The 18661-nt window shown below is 43.8% G+C and overlaps 1 protein-coding gene across 4 annotated transcripts in view; it reads left to right on the top strand.

Annotated features, from left to right (window-relative positions):
- Positions 1-18661, top strand: part of nin (ninein (GSK3B interacting protein)) — a 44629-nt gene that overhangs the window by 20977 nt on the left and 4991 nt on the right. For 2 of the 4 annotated variants that reach the window (XM_038285150.1, XM_038285152.1), the window contains exons 16-26: positions 876-1975; positions 6706-6804; positions 11338-11407; positions 11491-11658; positions 11732-11848; positions 12986-13099; positions 13282-13428; positions 13517-13696; positions 13800-13934; positions 14024-14125; positions 14972-15064. In XM_038285150.1, the coding sequence (XP_038141078.1) occupies positions 876-1975; positions 6706-6804; positions 11338-11407; positions 11491-11658; positions 11732-11848; positions 12986-13099; positions 13282-13428; positions 13517-13696; positions 13800-13934; positions 14024-14125; positions 14972-15064 (2325 nt within the window). Of the gene's footprint in view, positions 1-875; positions 1976-4207; positions 6419-6705; positions 6805-11337; positions 11408-11490; positions 11659-11731; positions 11849-12985; positions 13100-13281; positions 13429-13516; positions 13697-13799; positions 13935-14023; positions 14126-14971; positions 15065-18661 lie in introns of all 4 variants that reach the window. The other 2 variants (XM_038285153.1, XM_038285151.1) reach the window with 2 other exon arrangements.

Raw genomic sequence — 18661 nt, forward strand, 5'->3', positions numbered from 1 at the left:
ACCTTTCTGCCAACCACATTTTCTTCTTACAAGACAAACCTGTAGTAAAATTTCATGATTTTACTTTAGATATTAGTCGACTAATTTCAGATGAGTCTTTTCTTGTCTCTAAGTTTCACGGGATGCACGATATAATCGGCCCCCTATCGGTATCGGCATTAAAACTGAATATCGGACATCGGCCCCCCCACCGATATTTAACCCGATATTTGATCAGCTTCTGAGTTTCTAAAGTCTAAAAAAAAAAAAAAAAAAAAGATACTACTTCTTCTTCTTCCTCAAAAACTTCTTTTTTACAGACTTAAAAACTTCTAAAGACGAGGGAAAAAATATTGATCCATTAAAATATCCCAATATCTTCATATGCTGATATATTGCCATTTAAAAACACCATATCAATCTCTTTTACTAATGAAATATTGCTATATGTCATCGTTATGCTACGAAATCCCCCGAAAATTCACGAAATTTTGCCATATTTTTATATGTTGATATATTGACGCGGTATCGATCTATTTTACTAACAAAATCTCACAAGAATTTGCAAAATATCACGAGAGTTTGTAACAGAACGATGAAATTTCACCAGATTTTGAAAGTAAAATAGATCGATACCGCGTTTTTAAAAATCAATTTGAGATCAGCATATGAAAATATATTTGAGTTTATTATTTTTCAAAGTGTCAGAAATGGATAACAAAACTGCTATTTTCAATGACTACTTATTTTTGTCCAGCTTTAACATCGGTATCGATATCGGTTATCGGCTACATGAGTTTTAAAATATCGGCATATCGGATATCGGCCAAAATCCCAATATTGTGCATCCCTAGTTTCAAGCCTAATGTTTGTTTTGTTCCTCTTTTGTCTTTCAGATCAGTGAATTTGAGAAAATGGTGGAAGAACACAGGATGAGCAATGAAAACCAGAAAGCTACCCTGGTCCTCCAGTTCCAGCAGGAGGCCCAGGCTTTGAAGGAGGAGCTGGTCAGCGCTCAGAGCCATGCTCAGCAGCTTCAGAACCAGCTCCAGCAGGCAGAGCTGGAACGGGCTCACCTGGAGCTAAAGCAGGCCAGTGAGATGGAAGAACTCCAGAACCAGGAAGACGATGAGGCTGGAAATCTCAGACAGCAGCTGCTAGAAGCACATACTCAGATTGCTGATCTGGAGGACCAGTTGAACTCTCTGGAAAGCCAGCAAGCAGAGATGGATGAAAACCTTCTCTCCAGAATAGAAGAGCTGAGGAACCAACATGCTTCAGAGATTCTGAAACTAAAGGAGGAACAAGGACAGCTGCTAGAAGCTCGACTGTCAGAGGAGAGACAGAAGCTGCAGAGAGAAAAGGAGGAGTTGGAGCAAAGGTTATTAGATGACTGGGAAAGAGAGAAGGATGCCCTGGAAGTCCATTTAGAGGAGGCCAAGCTGGTGTTTGAGAAGGAGCGTGATGAAAGGGTGAACGCATTAACAGAAGAGTGGCAGAAGGAAAGCGCACAGCGAGATGAGCAGCACAAGACAACTCTGCAGGTTCTGCTTGAGGAAGAGACGCTGAGACTAGTCAGGGAACAAGAGGAGAAGGAGAAGAAACTGTGGGAGCAGTGGGAGAGCCAACGAGCTCTGCTTCAGGAGCGTCATGAGAAGGTCCTCCTGGAAAAAGTTCATCAGGAAAGGCTGCAGCTGCAGGAGCAGTTTGAGCAAAGGGAGAGAGAACTAAGAGAAGAGTGGGAGAGGGAGAAACTTCAAACGGAAGAGGACTATGAAAGGTTGATCCAAGACAGGCTGACGGAGGAAAGAGGAAAAATCCAGACTGAGAGAGAAGAGAAAGAGAGGAGGATGAAGGAGCTGATAGCAGAGGAGAGGGCTCGTCTAGAGGAGAGCCACGCAGCGGCCATGAAGGAGCTCATCAACAAGCATGCAGAGGAGAGGAACGCACTCGGCGCCATGTTGGACAATCTGAGAGGGGACATCAGTAAGGAAAGGTGAGAGTTCACGGTCCAAGTCGGGCGTCATTTGTTTATTACATCAACTTTAGTATTTAGGTTTAATTGTGGCTTGAAATTTTTTTTATTCTTTGTCACATTAAAACTGGGATTTGAATTGATTTAAGCAGTTTCCTCAGATAAACCAACAAAGTAATGAATCAGTCAGTTGTTTTATATACTCTATTTCCTTTATAAAAACAATTGTTTCATATTTATCTAATAGTTCCCCTCGACTTTATAAAAAAAAAAACAGCATTCTGAGCTGTTTCTATACCATTATTTCTTTGCAGAATAGCTTATTCGAAGACGGAGAAGTTCTGGGAAAGTCAACTTTAAATTTCACTACTTCATTTCAGCCAATACATTATAATTTCAATATTGATATAAACTGAATAAAAGCATCAGAAATTCCTCAACAGAATCCCGTACAAACTTATTTAGTTATTTTGCTACGTAAGAACACATAAAAGTACATAAGACCTGGATCGTCAGTCTGAGACAAAGACCAAAATGTCTAACGAAATATCAGAAATGTGTTTAATCACAGTCCTTATCATTTTTTTAATAGAATTGTGTTGCTATATAATAATAATAAGTTATAGTCCACCACTATTTGATCTAAACACTTCTATTTTAGTTCTGGTTCTGTGTGTAGGGTCGTCCTTCTGTAAAGAGACTTTTAGCTTCAGATTGATCTTTTACAGCATCTCTTTGTTCAGGACGGGCCTGAATTTAACTCCACCCATCTTCTCATCAACTCTGACCAGGGCTGGGCGATTTGCACTTAAAACCTTACAGCGATATTAGGTGATAAGATCATACCGATAAAAGTAACAGTAAAAAAACAAACAAAAAAAGAATTTTTTTCTTGGAAGTCTTTCCCAGGTACCTCTATGTCTGCTTACCACAGCACTCATAACCGCCACAAGTAATACAATTCGACGCAAGTCTGTTAATATCGCTAAATATATCATAGTAACGGCATTTTATTGTATTCTTCAAATGTATCAAAGCCCCGATGGGATAAATGAAAGACAAAGTTAAAAAATGGTGGAAATAAAAATACGGAGGATTCTCCCAGTTTATGGAGTTTTGGTTCATCATTTCTTTTAATTCATCGCTTGGACAATAAATCAAAATTCTTATCATGACTAGAAACTTATCATGATAATGATACAATAACGGCCCGCTCTTAACTCTGACCAGCTTCTCTTTCCCTGAAGATGATCTCTCCCACACCATGATGCTGCCACCGCCATGTTTTATATTATTTTATCTTTTATTGGCCAGTCTCAGATATGGCTTTTTCTTTGCCACTCTGCCCTGAAGCCCAGAATCCTGCAGCCGCCTCTTCACTGTAGATGTTGACACTGGTGTTTTGCGGATTCTATTTAATGAAGAAGCCAGTTGGGGACCTGTGAGGCGTCTGTTTCTCAAACTAGAGACTCTAATGTACTTATCTTCTTGCTCAGTTGTGCAACGCGGCCTCCCACTTCTTTTTCTACTCTAGTTAGAGCCTGTTTGTGCTGTCCTCTGAAGGGAGTAGTACACACCGTTGCAGGAAATCTTCAATTTCTTAGCAATTTCTCGCATGGAATAGCCTTCATTTCTAAGAACTAGAATAGACTGTCTAGTTTCAGATGAAAGTTCTCTTTTTCTGGCCATTTTGAGCGTTTAATTGACCCCACAAATGTGATGCTCCAGAAACTCAATCTGCTCAAAGGAAGGTCAGTTTTGTAGCTTCTGTAACGAGCTAAACTGTTTTCAGATGTGTGGACATGATTGCACAAGGGTTTTCTAATCATCAATTAGCCTTCTGAGCCAATGAGCAAACACATTGTACCATTAGAACACTGGAGTGATAGTTGCTGGAAATGGGCCTCTATACATCTATGTAGATATTGCACCAAAAACCAGACATTTGCAGCTAGAATAGTCATTTACCACATTAGCAATGTATAGAGTGTATTTCTTTAAGGTTAAGACTAGTTTAAAGTTATATTCATTGAAAAGTACAGTGCTTTTCCTTCACAAATAAGGACATTTCAACCTGACCCCAAACTTTTGAACGGCAGTGTACATTCAAGTTTGCAGTATTAATGTGGCAAAATATGAAAATAAGAACAGCAGGAGTATTTGAATGTCTTTTAAAAAACATTTCTGTCTAGAAATAAACATAACAAAGGTTTTATGTTTCTTCTGTAACAAACATTGATTGACTACATACAGGGAGGCAGTTGAGATCAGCTTCACCCAGAGAATCAGAGACATAGAAGATCGTTTCTCATGCGATCAGGAATCTACAGAAGAGCGTTTTCAAGCTCAGATCTACAAACTTGAAGAGCGTTACCAAAGTGAGCTGAAGACCCTTTCCAAAAGCCATGCTGATCAACAGCTACTCTGGGAAAAGGAGATGCAAAAAGTTCTGGATGCTACAGAAGACCAAAGAAAAGCAGTAGAGGAAGCTGTAGAGCAGGAAAGAGAGAGATGTGATCAGGAGTGGGAGAATGAGCGACAGGAGCTTGAAAATATTCACAGTGAAGAAATGAATATGCTAAAGATTGAGAACAGGCAGCTCCTAAATGAACTGGAGGAAGGTACAAGCAGGGCTCAGAGTAAGGAAATAGAGCTCAGCATGCAGCTGAACGAACTCCACAGCCGCCTGCAGGAGAAACATCAGCTCCTCTCACAGGCGGAGGACAGATTAGTTCAGACGGAGCAGCTGCTAAATCAAACGGTGGAAGATTTTAAGCAGGAGAGGGCAGAACTCCTCGGAAACATTTCTGAACTGCAGGCAAAATGCACCGCGTTTATTTCCCTTTCAGAGAGGCAGGTAGCAGAGAGGATTCAGCTGCTGACAGAGCGAGACGATTTACGGGTTAAAGTTGAAGAGTTGGAGACGCTTCTCAAACAAGCAGCGTTGGACTTTGAGCTTGAGAGGAAGGAAATACTGGAGAATCTGGTGGTTCTCGAGGAAAAATTGAGAGAGACACAGGAAGTTGATGTGGAGGCCCTCAGAGCAGAAAGAGATGCTCTTAAAATCAAGATAAAGGAGCTGCAGGAAGAGCTTTTATCTGCTTTAAATGGGAAAAACTGGAAAGAGTCAAACCATATCAGTGCATATATAGAGGAGAAAGATGGTGAATCCTGCCAAGCTCTGTCTGATCCGGATGAAGATGTTTTAGAAAGTATAGATGAGGACGAAGTTGACTCTGACTCTGCTACCATTGAGATGGATGAACAAGAAGTGTCAGAAAATCAGGACATGCAGCTTGAAAGCTCTGGTGTTTTCAGTGAGGGGTGTGAAGATGATGCTGCTGCTGTTCCTCCTGATCAGAACCCTGGACAGCGAAGCCCTGAGCGAAGTGATCCGGACTCACGATCACCTGACGCCGGGTATTTATATGTCGAAAACAACAAAGTCGTCGTTTCCCGTGAGGTTCGGGGTGAGGACGTCTCCCTGCTTCAGGCGTTTACTGACGGTAAAAATAAAGTAGCTGCTGAGTCCTGCAACCAGGAGACCAAACCACAAGAGGACTGCGGAAGCTGTTTGCATGCAGATCAACAGCATCATGAGACTGTGGTTGGGGTTTTAACGCTGCAGGAGACAGCAGGTGACCCTGAGCTCTCGCTGGAGGATGCTCAGTTTAATTGTTTACTAAATGGGTTTAGTAACCAACAGGAAAGTGACCTACTTCTCGATTGTGAGCACAAACACCAGGAGAAATCTGCACAGAATAGTTTTGAAACTGTTGATGAAGAGAATCACGAGTTTGCTACTCTGAAATTACAGGCGTTATATAACACTGCCACAGAGGAGAATGTTCTGCTACACGAGAAGATCTCCTTGCTTAAGCAGAAAACTGAAATTCTCGAAAGTTTGTTGGAACACCACAGAGAAAAGTTCAACGCTGCTCGTCAGGCTTTGGACGAAAACTACAAGCTCAAAGTCCAAACGCTGCTGTTAGTGGAGCAGGTAAAAGAGCTGCAGGCGAAGCGCCTAAAAATGGTGGATCTGCAGATCAGGTATGAAGACTGCATGTGTGAAAACGCCAAACTGAGGGACCAAAACGATGCGCTGGAAAATAGGGTTTGGAGCCTCGAGGGTAGGCTTGACATTTTCCACGACTTTAGACATCGGCACGCTTCGCTGGTGGACGAGATCAGCCGGATGAGAGCGGAAAACTCTGAGCTCTTCCACCTGCTGAATGAAGTGGAGAAGCAGGATGAGCTTTCAGACTCGACCTCTGACGGTGAACGAACAGAAAGACCCATAGAGGAGACTTCTCTGCACTGCGATCGGCTGGAGGAGGAATCCGTGGAAGTTGGTGTCCAGGAATGTTGCAGGGAATTTGAAGAGGAGAATGGCAAACTTCGCAGAGCCATCGCAGAACTCCGAGACAAGTCGCAGATAATTAACCAAACCACTCAGGCTCATAGGTAAAGTGAAAAGCTAGGATCCCGAGTGGCGTCTGCTAGCCCCGTCCCATTAGTGGGCAGATGTTAGACACACTTTTCCTTTTGTTCCCAGTCACAACCTATAGAGCTTGTTGCCGTCTGTGATTTTCCTCCATGTAAAGAGCCTAAGATCACCTGAGCTTAGCTGCTTTCATCCCTCAAAAGCACCATGCTGAGTATTAGAGTTGGTTGCTTTTATTCAAAATGAAGCACACTCTGTTATTAATGCATGTAGAAAGACTTTTTAATTTACTGCCATCTCTTTTTAGATCCGAAGCTGCTCGACTTGCCGAGGAAAACATCTCACTGCAAAAAAACATCTCTGCTCTAAAGGAAGGGGACCTAAAGGAGGCCAAGGACGAGTTGATGTGAGAAACACAAACTGAAACTCTTCATAATCAAAGAAAGCAAAGGCATAAAAATAATCATAGAAACAAATTCCTCATATAATTTGAGAGTCTTATTTGCCAATAATGCAAAAAGTTGTTTTGGTAAATCTGGTAGCAGGAACCCGTAAAGATCAACATAACATACTTTTACTGATAACCAGAAAATATGGCATGGAAGGCAGACTATCGACATAAATCACTGAGAAGAACTGGAATATATGTCGAGGCAATCCTTTGGAAAGTGTTCAATTATACAATATCTGATTAATAAAAGATCATTGGTTCAGATCTACGTTCGCTCATTGTGCTGCAGGGAGCTAAATAATGTGCAAAGCTGCCCTGCCTCTAGTCTCTTACCCCTAGTGGTCCACGGGTGTATTGCAAGGGGTACATGAAAATATTTTATTTCTTGGGTAATAAAAGAAAATAGGGCTGGGACCTGGTTTACTTTCTGAGGACCCAACTTAAAAAATTAAACAAGCTTTTATCAACCGAAAATGTAGTTTTTCTTATGTTTAAATTCACCCTCAGCTTTGACACATCCAAACCAAGCAGATGAACAGACTGGATGATATCAGCTGTTTTTCACACTGAGCTAACAGAGCTCAGCAAAGCATCTCAGGTGTCTTCATGAAAACAAAAGTAAAATTCATTAAATCATCAGTCTGACTATAATTTCTCTTCTGTATCGTTTTCCAAATTCATCAAGTTTAAATGTGATAATGGGGGAGTTACTCAGACGAGCTCCAGTTTTATAACTACAGGCTTCCATCCATCCATCCATCTTCCTCCGCTTATCCGGGGTCGGGTCGCGGGGGCAGCAGCTTAAGAAGGGAGGCCCAGACTTCCCTCTCCCCAGCCACTTCTTCCAGCTCTTCAGGAGGAACCCCAAGGCGTTCCCAGGCCAGCCGAGAAACATAGTCTCTCCAGCGTGTCCTGGGTCTTCCCCAGGGCCTCCCCCCGGTGGGACGTGCCCGGAACACCTCACCAGGGAGGCGTCCAGGAGGCATCCTAAACAGATGCCCGAGCCACCTCAACTGGCTCCTCTCGACGTGGAGGAGCAGCGGCTCTACTCCGAGTCCCTCCCGGATGACCGAGCTTCTCACCCTATCTCTAAGGGAGAGCCCAGCCACCCTACGGAGGAAACCCATTTCGGCCGCTTGTATCCGCGATCTCGTTCTTTCGGTCATGACCCAGAGTTCATGACCATAGATGAGGGTAGGAAGGTAGATCGACCGGTAAATCGAGAGCTTCGCTTTTTGACTCAGCTCTCTCTTCACCACGACGGACCGGTACAGCGCCCGCTTCACGGCAGACGCTGCACCAATCCGCCTGTCGACCTCCCGCTCCCTTCTTCCCTCATTCGTGAACAAGATCCCAAGATACTTAAACTCCTCCACTTGGGGCAGGACACCCCCCCTGACCCGGAGAAGGCACTGTACCCTTTTCCGGCTCAAGACCATGGCCTCGGATTTGGAGGCACTGATCCCCATCCCGGCCGCTTCACACTCGGCTGCGAACCGATCCAGCGAGAGCTGCAGATCACGACCTGATGAAGCCAATAGGACCACATCATCTGCAAAAAGCAGAGACGCAATCCTAAGGCCACCAAAACGGATCCCCTCAACACCTTGGCTGCGCCTAGAAATTCTGTCCATGAAGGTAATGAACAGAATCGGTGACAAAGGGCAGCCCTGGCGGAGTCCAACTCTCACCGGAAATGAGCCCGACTTACTGCCGGCAATGCGGACCAGACTCTGACACCGGTCATACAGGGACCTGACAGCCCGTATCAAAGGGCCTGGCACCCCGTACTCCCGGAGAACCCCCCACAGGGCCCCCGAGTGACACGGTCGAACGCCTTCTCCAAGTCCACAAAGCAAATGTAGACTGGTTGGGCGAACTCCCATGCACCCTCCAGGACCCTGCTGAGGGTGTAGAGCTGGTCCAGCGTTCCACGACCAGGACGGAAACCACACTGCTCTTCCTGAATCCGAGGTTCGACTATCCGACGGACCCTCCTCTCCAGCACCCCCGAATAGACCTTGCCGGGGAGGCTTAAGAGTGTGACTCCCCTGTAATTGGAGCACACCCTCCAGTCCCCCTTTTTGAACAGGGGGACCACCACCCCAGTCTGCCAATCCAGGGGGACTGCCCCCGATGTCCATGCAATGTTGAAGAGTCGTGTCAGCCAACACAACCCTACAACATCCAGGACCTTGAGGAACTCCGGGCGGATCTCATCCACCCCCGGGGCCCTGCCACCGAGGAGCTTTTTAACCACCTCGGCGACCTCGCCCACAGAGATTGGAGAGCCCAGTCCAGAGTCCCCAGGCCCAGCTTCCTCAATGGAAGACATGTTGGTGGGATTGAGGAGGTCTTCGAAGTATTCCACCCACCGACCCACAACGTCTCGAGTCGAGGTCAGCAGCACACCATCCCCACTATAAACAGTGTTGGTGCTGCACTGCTTCCCCCTCCTGAGACGCCGGATGGCGGACCAGAATCGCTTCGGAGCCGTACGGAAGTCTTTCTCCATGGCCTCTCCAAACTCCTCCCACACCCGAGTTTTTGCCTCAGCAACCATCCGAGCCGCATGACGCTTCGCCCGCCGGTACCCATCAGCTGATTCCGGAGTCCCACAGGCCAAAAAGGCCCGATAGGCCTCCTTCTTCAACCTGACAGCATCCCTCACCGGAGGTGTCCACCAACGGGTTCGAGGGTTGCCGCCACGACAGGCACCGACAACCTTGCGGCCGCAGCTCAGATAAGCTGCCTCGACAATGGAGGAACGGAACATGGTCCACTCGGACTCAATGTCCCCCACCTCCCCCGGGATGTGTTCGAAGTTCTGCCGGAGATGGGAGTTAAAGCTCCGCCTAACAGGGGACTCCGCCAGATCTTCCCAGCAGACCCTCACAACACGTTTGGGCCTGCCAGGTCTGACCGGCATCCTCCCCCACCACCGGAGCCAACTCACCACCAGGTAGTGGTCAGTGGAAAGCTCAGCACCTCTCTTCACCCGAGTGTCCAAGACATACGGCCGCAAGTCCGATGAAACGATGACAAAGTCGATCATCGAACTGCGGCCTAGGGTGTCCTGGTGCCATGTGCACATGTGGACACCCTTATGCTTGAACATGGTGTTCGTTATGGACAATCCATGACGAGCACAGAAGTCCAACAACAGAACACCACTCGAGTTCAGATCAGGGCGGCCATTCCTCCCAACCACGCCCCTCCAGGTCTCACTGTCATTGCCCACGTGAGCGTTGAAGTCTCCCAGCAGAACAAGGGAATCCCCAGGAGGGGCACCCTCCAGTACCCCCTCTAAGGACTCCAAGAAGGGTGGGTAATCTGAACTGTTGTTCGGCCCGTAAGCACAGACAACAGTCAGAACCCGTCCCCCCACCCGTAGGCGGAGGGAGGCTACCCTCTCGTTAACCGGGGTAAACCCCAACGTACAGGCACCGAGATGGGGGGCAACAAGTATCCCCACTCCTGCCCGGCGCCTCTCACCGTGGGCAACTCCAGAGTGGAAGTATGTCCAGCCCCTCTCAAGGAGACTGGTTCCAGAACCAGAACCATGTGTTGAGGTGAGACCGACTATTTCTAGCCGGAACCTCTCAGCCTCACACACTAGCTCCGGCTCTTTCCCCACCAGCGAGGTGACATCTACAGGCTTAGAATAGGATTTTATTTTGTATTCATTTAGATTCCTTGCAAACTTCCAGGCAACATATTTATGATTTTTCTTTTTTTTGAGATTGAAAGCATAAAATGCCCAAGAATTATAGGCTCCAATGAAAAGATTTAGAAAAATAGTTTTTATTTCATAATCAGTCAAACGTTGTGATGATTGTCCAAAACAGAAACATCTAATAACTAAGAGGGCTACTCATGGTCAGAGAAAATGATGCCTAATGATCAAATCACTGTGCTGTCTCCGCTGTCTTTAACATGCATTTGAAAGGCTTCTTTTCATTTGTAATAATGAAAATTTTGTTTTAGTTGCTCTGTTTAGGTCACATTTAGGAAGTTGGGTCCACTGGATGTGAAGCAATGAATGAATAAGTGATTTGCAAAAGAATAAAATGAAACCTAGTTAAAAAAAAAAAAAAAAAGAATAAGGTAGATAATAGGTTTTCATGACCCATGAAAAACTTGGTCAGTAATCATGAAAGAAAGATATGCAACCAGAAAAGGAAGTTGTTTTTAATTCATATTCATTAATTAATTCGCAATGCAAGAAATTATAGATTTATTTATTTATTTTAGCAATAAGAACCAGCCACTTATGTGATGGGAAACAACTTTGTCATCAGCTTTGTCTTTTACATCTGACCAAAATGATTTATGCAAATAAAATAAGAAAATCTTAATATGGAGCCCTGAGGGATCCCTCTTGAGATGCTGAGCATGGTGGTTTTAGAAATCAAGTCTAACATTACCTGCAGGTCATCACCTTGTTTTTGTTTTTTTTAGCCTAAAGTTTAATTTCTCTCATTGCAGAAAAACTTTGGAGCATTTGGAAAAAGAGAAGTCTGCAGCTCAACAAGCAGCTGACATTTTCAACAAACGGGTAATTAAATCCCCTGCAAAATCAAGTCAACAGCTCTGGCCATTTTCTAGTTTTCTAGTAATAAAGGTTTATTTTATCTCCAGATTTCAGAGTTGCAGTTACAGAGCCAACAACTGGAAGATGACAAAGGGACTCTAACAGAGAAAAATGCTCAAAGTGTCGCTGACACCGAGGGTCTACGAGAGCAACTTGCAGAGCTGATCAAGGAAAATAAAAAGAGGGAGGCGTTCTACTCTGAAGAGAAAAACAAGGTAAGAGTTGATCAACAGCAGAGCAGTCCTGCTGTCAGTAGCTGGTAGTTGATTGGTGGTTGTTTTGTGTTAGATGGCAGCTTGTGTCTCTGCTATGGAGGCAGATTTAAGGAAAGCTGTGGAGGACTGTGCCCAGCTGACGAAGAGAAATGGCCAGCTCTCACAACAGCTCTCTGACCTCAAGGAGGAGGTGAGCAGCAACATCTGGAGTCCAGCAATCAGCTCTAGAAGAATTCAGGCAGAACATACATGCTTTAAACTGTGTCACTGAGATTTCTTGCAATCTGCTTCTTATAATCAAAGGAAAATCATGAATAATTTCCAATTTTTTGTGACCTATGAAAATCTGTTAATGGTTTCCATTTTCACCGCTTCTTACTTTGCTGTTCCTAAAATAGAATCCTGTTGAACCCATTTACTTTTAGAAATGGTCTAAATTGTCGATCTATGGATAAAAGCTGGATCCAGCTATTTGGTTTTTTTTTTTCTTCATATTTTCATAAATCTTTTGGTCTTTAAAGAGCTTGTTGGAGGATATCTGTAAATTAAAAGCGTTAAAGACCATGGGACACATCAGAGGTAAATTAGTGGAGATGCTTAACGAAGGGGTTCAGTTAATAAACAAGGTTTAAAACGCCTTGCTGAGTGCTGACTTTAATGCAAACCTACCAAGACACGGCAGCCCTCTTAATCAATGAAACACCCAAGCTACTTTGGAGGAGCTTCAAAGAACCACAACCACTGGTTCCAACAAGCCTCAGAAGGAAGCTGCTCTGATTAGCTGAGACTGTTTTAGGCCTATATCTAAAACCTTTTTTGTTTTGTTCCAGCAAATTAATTTTATGCAGCAACGTCACAAAATTATTAGTCGCAGCATTATGCTCTTCTTCAGGAGTTAGAAATTGATCCTTCAAAGTTCAGAACAAATTCATTAAGAACTAACCATTAATTGGCCCTCAGGTGTTCTCCATTCAACCTGCCTGAGCTTGAGCTATTTTTTCTAAGAATAAACAAAGATGTCACCTGTAAACAAATAAAGCTGTTTGACACAAAAGACCTGCAGTTTTCTTATCTGCAGAATTAGGGTAAGAACTTGAATTAATCATTTACGGAGGGAGAGGGAATACAAATGCACACCGCACTTTTCAGGTATTTATTACCAAGTATTTATTATTTTTTTATAAAATGTCCTGTAGCTGTATTAGAACATATTGAGACATGAACACTTTCTGTAAGTGTTTTTATGTGTGAAAGAATCGAATGAACTTCAAGGAAAAGATGTCATGGCAGCGTTGCTAAGGAAACCGCTTCACTTCTTTCATCTCAGGCGGTCCGTGTGGAATCTGTGGAGAATCAGCTCGGCCATCTGGAGGAGGAGCGGAGGATTGCGGATAAGGAGAGCGCAGGTCTGCGCAACCAGCTAGCTAAAACTCAAGAGCAGGTAGGAGTTTGAAGGAAGTAGAACATCCAGAATTATTACCTGATAAAAAAAAAACTAAGTTTAGACAGATCACCTAGTGTTTTTTTTCTAAATTGCAACAAAGTCTTGTCTAGTTTTGTAAAGTTTAAATCCTTAACAATGTGTTTTACATCTAATCTAATTTTCTTCCCCCCCCACTCCAGTTGAAATCTGCAGATGAAAGCGTCAAAGTCGTAAACCGACAGAACAGTCGCCTGAAGTTTGACGTCCAGGTTTTGCAGCAGGAGAGGGATTCCCTGAAGCATGAGGTTACTGTGCTACGAAAACAACTGCAGAATGCAAGCGATAAAGTGAGATTTGTTTTTCTCTTCTAGAATCTCTAACAAAAGCAGAGGCTTGATGCCGGATAAAGGCGTGACCTTTTTGTTTTAATCTCAGAACCATATTTTAGAGATGGCCTTGCACTCGAGCGGCCTGCAGAGTCAGAGCAAGAAGCTGTACAGAGAAGGGCTCTCCAGGCTGATGGAGCAGGAGCAGCAGCTGCTGAGGCAAGAAAACGAGAGGCTGAAAGCTGAGTTACACAGCATCAACACTGAACTCGTCCAGTCCAGAGAAAAGGTAGCTCAAACCGAGCAACCACAGAAATATGATTGGAAATCTCTGCATCAAAGTACCTTTATTTTACAGAAAAAAATGTTAATGTCTGGTTTTTGGCCTTTAGATCCGTCAACATGATGCTACAATCCTCTCCCTGAACAAACAGAAACAACAAAGTCATTCCTCCCTTCTGAGGGCCTTGGAACAGGAGAACGCCTCCTTGAAACAGGAGCTCAGTGCTAAAAGCGAGCTAACAAAGGTGAAAATCTTCCCCTTTTTTATATTTTATTTTTTATTAGAGATTGCTTATAAAGCAACAGTTTCCTTATTCTGTTAAATTCTTTTCAGGGCTGTGATGCTGAGCAAAGCAACACTGAACTGGAAAGTCTTCAACAACAAAACGAGGCGCTCAAGGCGCAGATGTCTCGACTGTCAACGCAGCTGATGGAGGTACACTTTACCTCTGTCTATAAAATCAATCCCTGCTTGTCAGTGTTGTAGTACTCGAGATCGGTCTTGGTCTCAAAACCATTTTTTGATGGTCTCGTCTCGTCTCGGACTTGACCACATTTGGTCTCGGTCTTGTCTCGGTCTCGGGCGCTGAGGACTCTGCATTTTATTTCAAGACCGGTCAAGACCACAACTGTGGAAATAACGCCAATCATCGGTATATTATCAGTTTCTTTAAGATCCTTCTTTTTATTGGATGCTTGGATTCAAATCCAATCTATTTTTTCAACAAATTATCTGTCTCATAACATATTTCACAACTTGGTGACGGATATAGATTTATTTAAGAAAAGTTATATAATATAGCTTTAATCTGGATATGAGAGAGAAACAAGAGAAATGAATGGCATTTTTTTCAGTTTTACACATTTTACAGAATTTTGCACATTGTTTTGAAATAGCACATTTAAAAACAACATAAATGTATGTACTGTTCATGAAAGGCAGAGAAAATACAAGTTTGATCGACTTTGATTAATTGTTTGAAATTCTGTGATTACTACACAGAAGTACTAAATAAAGATGTTAATGTTTATTCCAGTTCTGTGTGTTAAATATCTAGGTGTTTTTATGTGAATGTGGGTCTTTTAGATCAATTTTAGTGATTTTGATCATGTTTCACATTTTATTGTCACATACTGGCGCTGGTCTTGGTCTTGACTCGGTCTCGACTTCCCTCTGTCTTGGTCTTGTCTTGGTCTCGGGTTAGGTGGTCTTGACCACAACACTGCTGCTTGTAATATATTTTCCATCTTTAACTGTTGATTTATTCTTTTGTGGTTTTAGTCGTTTCAGGTGCAGTTCGGCGGACCTCTTCCTGCATCACCTCAGAGGGGGCCAAGGGGACAGCAGCGTGGCGAGGATCCAGACAACATGCAGGTACGGCACAATTAAAACCCCTTATGAACTAAAAGATGTGTCCAAAAGCTCTAGATTTACTCTGCAATAATAAAAAAAAAAAAAAACAGACAAGAGTTATTAAATTTTCAGGATGCCACGGCACAGCATCGTTACACGTTGTATAATGCATTACTTCCACCTTCTTCCATTTTTCACCGCTCTGTCGTTACTTTGTGTCACACTGGGGTTGTCTGTTAACTGATGTCTCAAAGCGGAACCTGTGCACCGTCTGTTTCATCATCGGTTCTAATGGGCTACTGTGGAGGTTTTATTTCATCCATTTAGTTCAGCTGCTTAAAAACATTCATATCTGCCTGTTAAACTTATTTATAACATGATTGTTGTAATAGAAGTTCGGGGGGTATTCAAAATTTGTTTTGCAACATGTTTCACCCCCCCTCCACCTTAAAAATCTTAACATGAAATGACTTAGCAATTTCCAACCACTATTGTATCTCATTGGGATTTTGTGATTCCTCCATCCTCCAGTTTCATGTTTTTAGTAGCTTCTAAGGCTACCTTCACACAGCAGCAAATTCAACCCAAATAGGATCTTTTTGCCTGATTTTACTCACAAATGACTTTTTTTTTTTTTTTTTTTTTTTTTTTTTTTTACTCCAAATGGCTAATTTCCAATCTTCTCATCACTCCAGAAAAAATCATTTTAAAGCTATTTCCATATTTGGAACGTAATCAGGAACATATCCAATAATGTCTGCAGTTTCGTCTGACTTTTACATCATTGCCATTTTGTTTTAGTAACAGTCACATCCCTCATTACTTCCATAAACCTTACACTGCTATGTGATGTCTACATTCTTCATCTACATGCAGAAGTTGTGTTTAGTTTCCTGAACCAATCCTAAACCAGCCTGGTAGCTGTTGGATTTAATTAGCAGTATGATAGACATTCATCCATTTTCTTCCGCTTATCCGGGGCCGGGTTGCCGAGGCAGCAGTCTAAACAGAGATGCTCAGACTTCCTGATCCACACGCACCTCCGCCAGCTGCTCTGAGGGAACCCCAAGGCAAAACCAGGCCAGCTCAGAGACGTATACCCCATTTACACTAGCCTTGAAAAACTGTGCCGAGGCCGGTCCGAGCTCAGTAACTGAGATAACTTATGGTGTGTAAATGGAAAGCAAACTGAACTGAACCGAGCTAGACACAACCGGACCGAGCTAACTGCAGACCAGTTCCAGAGGTAGGCCCGGCTCGGTTTTTCCCTGGCTCGGTTCTCTGATAACAAGAGCGCATGAGCAGAACGCGTCATCTCCGTCTGGCTGCACATCCCGATTCACACTCCATTCCAGTAGGTGGCGGTAATGCTCCTCCGGAAGTTGCTTGCCAACCAACACAAAACAGAAGAAGAAGAACAACTATAAACAACAATCGAAATCTTCTCCACGCAACATTTTAAAGGCTGTTTCTCAATATGCGTTCTTGAGCGTTCTCGTGTGCTCGTGACACGTCATCAGCCTCAGCCCGAGTACCGTTCCAATTCTCAAGAACGCCAGATCGAGAACGCATCAAATCCCCGGATGTTGTTCTCACCCCGCCCTCTTTATCATCATCTTTATCTGCATCAGAGCAGACTTGTGCGTTCTTCAGACTGACCGCTTCCCCAGAATGCCCCGCGGCCGCAGCTTGATTCCAGACAGCGCTCACAGTGGTAAGTTAAACATTCCCTTTTCTGCTGCTGTTGTTCTTCAAAAGTACGTTTTGAAATTGTTTGAGGCGATAACATTATACATTGAAGCCTCCCTGTGTGGCCTGTTTAAAGAGTTAGTGCGAAATTTTAAAAAAAGTCAGACGTTGAGCGGACCAGAGTGACCAGCAGACCTCCGAGGGTAACCGCAGCCAGGGCTAAATTTACCCCGTCTGTAGTGCACTTCTCTCGGTCTAGTTATGTGTGAACTACCGCTCGTTCTGATGGCGGTTTTTTGCGGTTCGGTAATTAAAAAAAAATGTTTTTTAAGCTTCAGAAATTAAAAATATTGTTTTCAAAATGTTTTGTGTAGGGAATAAATAGTTTTGACTGTTAAAGAAATGCTAAACAACGTTGCCTGTGATGACGTCACGAGTTGCTTCTGCTCCAATATACATACGTGCTTGTGTGCTCGCGTTCTCGTCAAGTCCGATCTACCTGCGTTCTCGCCAAGAACGGACTTGACGAGAACGCGAGTACGTACTCGCGTTCTCGTCAAGTCAAGAAACGGCCTTTGATTTGCTTGATTCCCTCCTTCTTCTTCTTCTTCTTCTTGTGTTTTATGGCGGTTGGTAAACAACTTTTGGTGCATTACTGCCACCAACGGCTTGATTTCCTCCTTCAATACTGGCAGTAATACCGCAGATCATCAGTAGGAGGCGAGGAGTCGAGAGAGTGCGATGTGTAAACGGTCGTCAGAACCGAGCTCGGACCGTTCTCTGCATGGATCAGTTTTTCAAGGGTAGTGTAAATGGAGTAATAGGGAGCACAGACGGGGGAGAAGGTAAGCTGCTGCTTGTCTTTTCACACCCAATGTGATCCAACCTGCTGAAATAGGCAAGTCTAATCCATAAGATTGGAACTCCTTAGATCCCGCCGCACGCCCACCGAGGGTTTTGAGGTCACATTTAGTCCCGCAGCCTGCGAAGGAAACTAATTTTAGCAGCTTGTATTCGCGATCTTGTCCTGTCTGTCATTACCAAGATCTCATGAACATAGGTTAGAGTGGGAAAGTAGATTTATTAATAAATCAAGAGTTTTGCCCTCCCGACTTCTTCACCATGACAGTCCAGTACAGCGACTGCATCACTGCCGACGCTCCACCGATCTGTCTCTCGATCTCGCGCTCCATCCGTCCCTCACTCCTGAAAAAGACCCCGAGATACTTGGACTCTCCACCGACCAGAAGAGGGGGATCCACCTTTCTCTGGTGGAGAACCCCCTTGGATTTGAAGGTGTTGATCCATGTCTAGTTATTATAGACATGCTAACAGCAGCAAGAAAATTGGATTTCAGAATAAAATCAGAATTCCAGACATGCTGTGTGAATGTAGCTCCATCCGTCTTATTAAAAGTTAGCATGTTTCCTGTCCCAGCTGAAGAAAAGCCCCCCCACAGCATGATACTGCCACTACCAGATTTCACTGTAGGGATGTTTGCATGTTTGACCAGCAGTCAAACATTAATAACTCAGATGCTGCTGTAGTTAAGAAAGCGTAAACATCATATACTGAACTAAGGATGCTGATGAATGAAGAAATTACTGCTGTTGTGTTTTTGTGCACGGAAGCATAATGGCAGATAATCAAAAATTAAAATACTGTTTTGCACTAAAAGCCTTTGAAATATTAGGGTATAAAACCCCCCTCCCAACATCTGAGCTGATTAATTTTATCTTTATTTTTGTTTCTGTTTGAATGCAGAGCTTTTTCTCTTCTTTTTTCCCATTCATTGCTCCTGTCGCAGGTCTGTCCATGCATCTGTCTGTCCTCGTGCCACACGGTGTTTACTTTCTGGGTTTGGTGTTCATCTGTTGCTTTAAACGTGTCACAAAACTCACTGTCCTTATTTAAGTTTCCATCTCAGGG

Source organism: Cyprinodon tularosa, unplaced genomic scaffold, assembly GCF_016077235.1.
Source record: "Cyprinodon tularosa strain WSP-4 unplaced genomic scaffold, ASM1607723v1 ctg207, whole genome shotgun sequence".
NCBI lineage: Eukaryota > Metazoa > Chordata > Actinopteri > Cyprinodontiformes > Cyprinodontidae > Cyprinodon > Cyprinodon tularosa.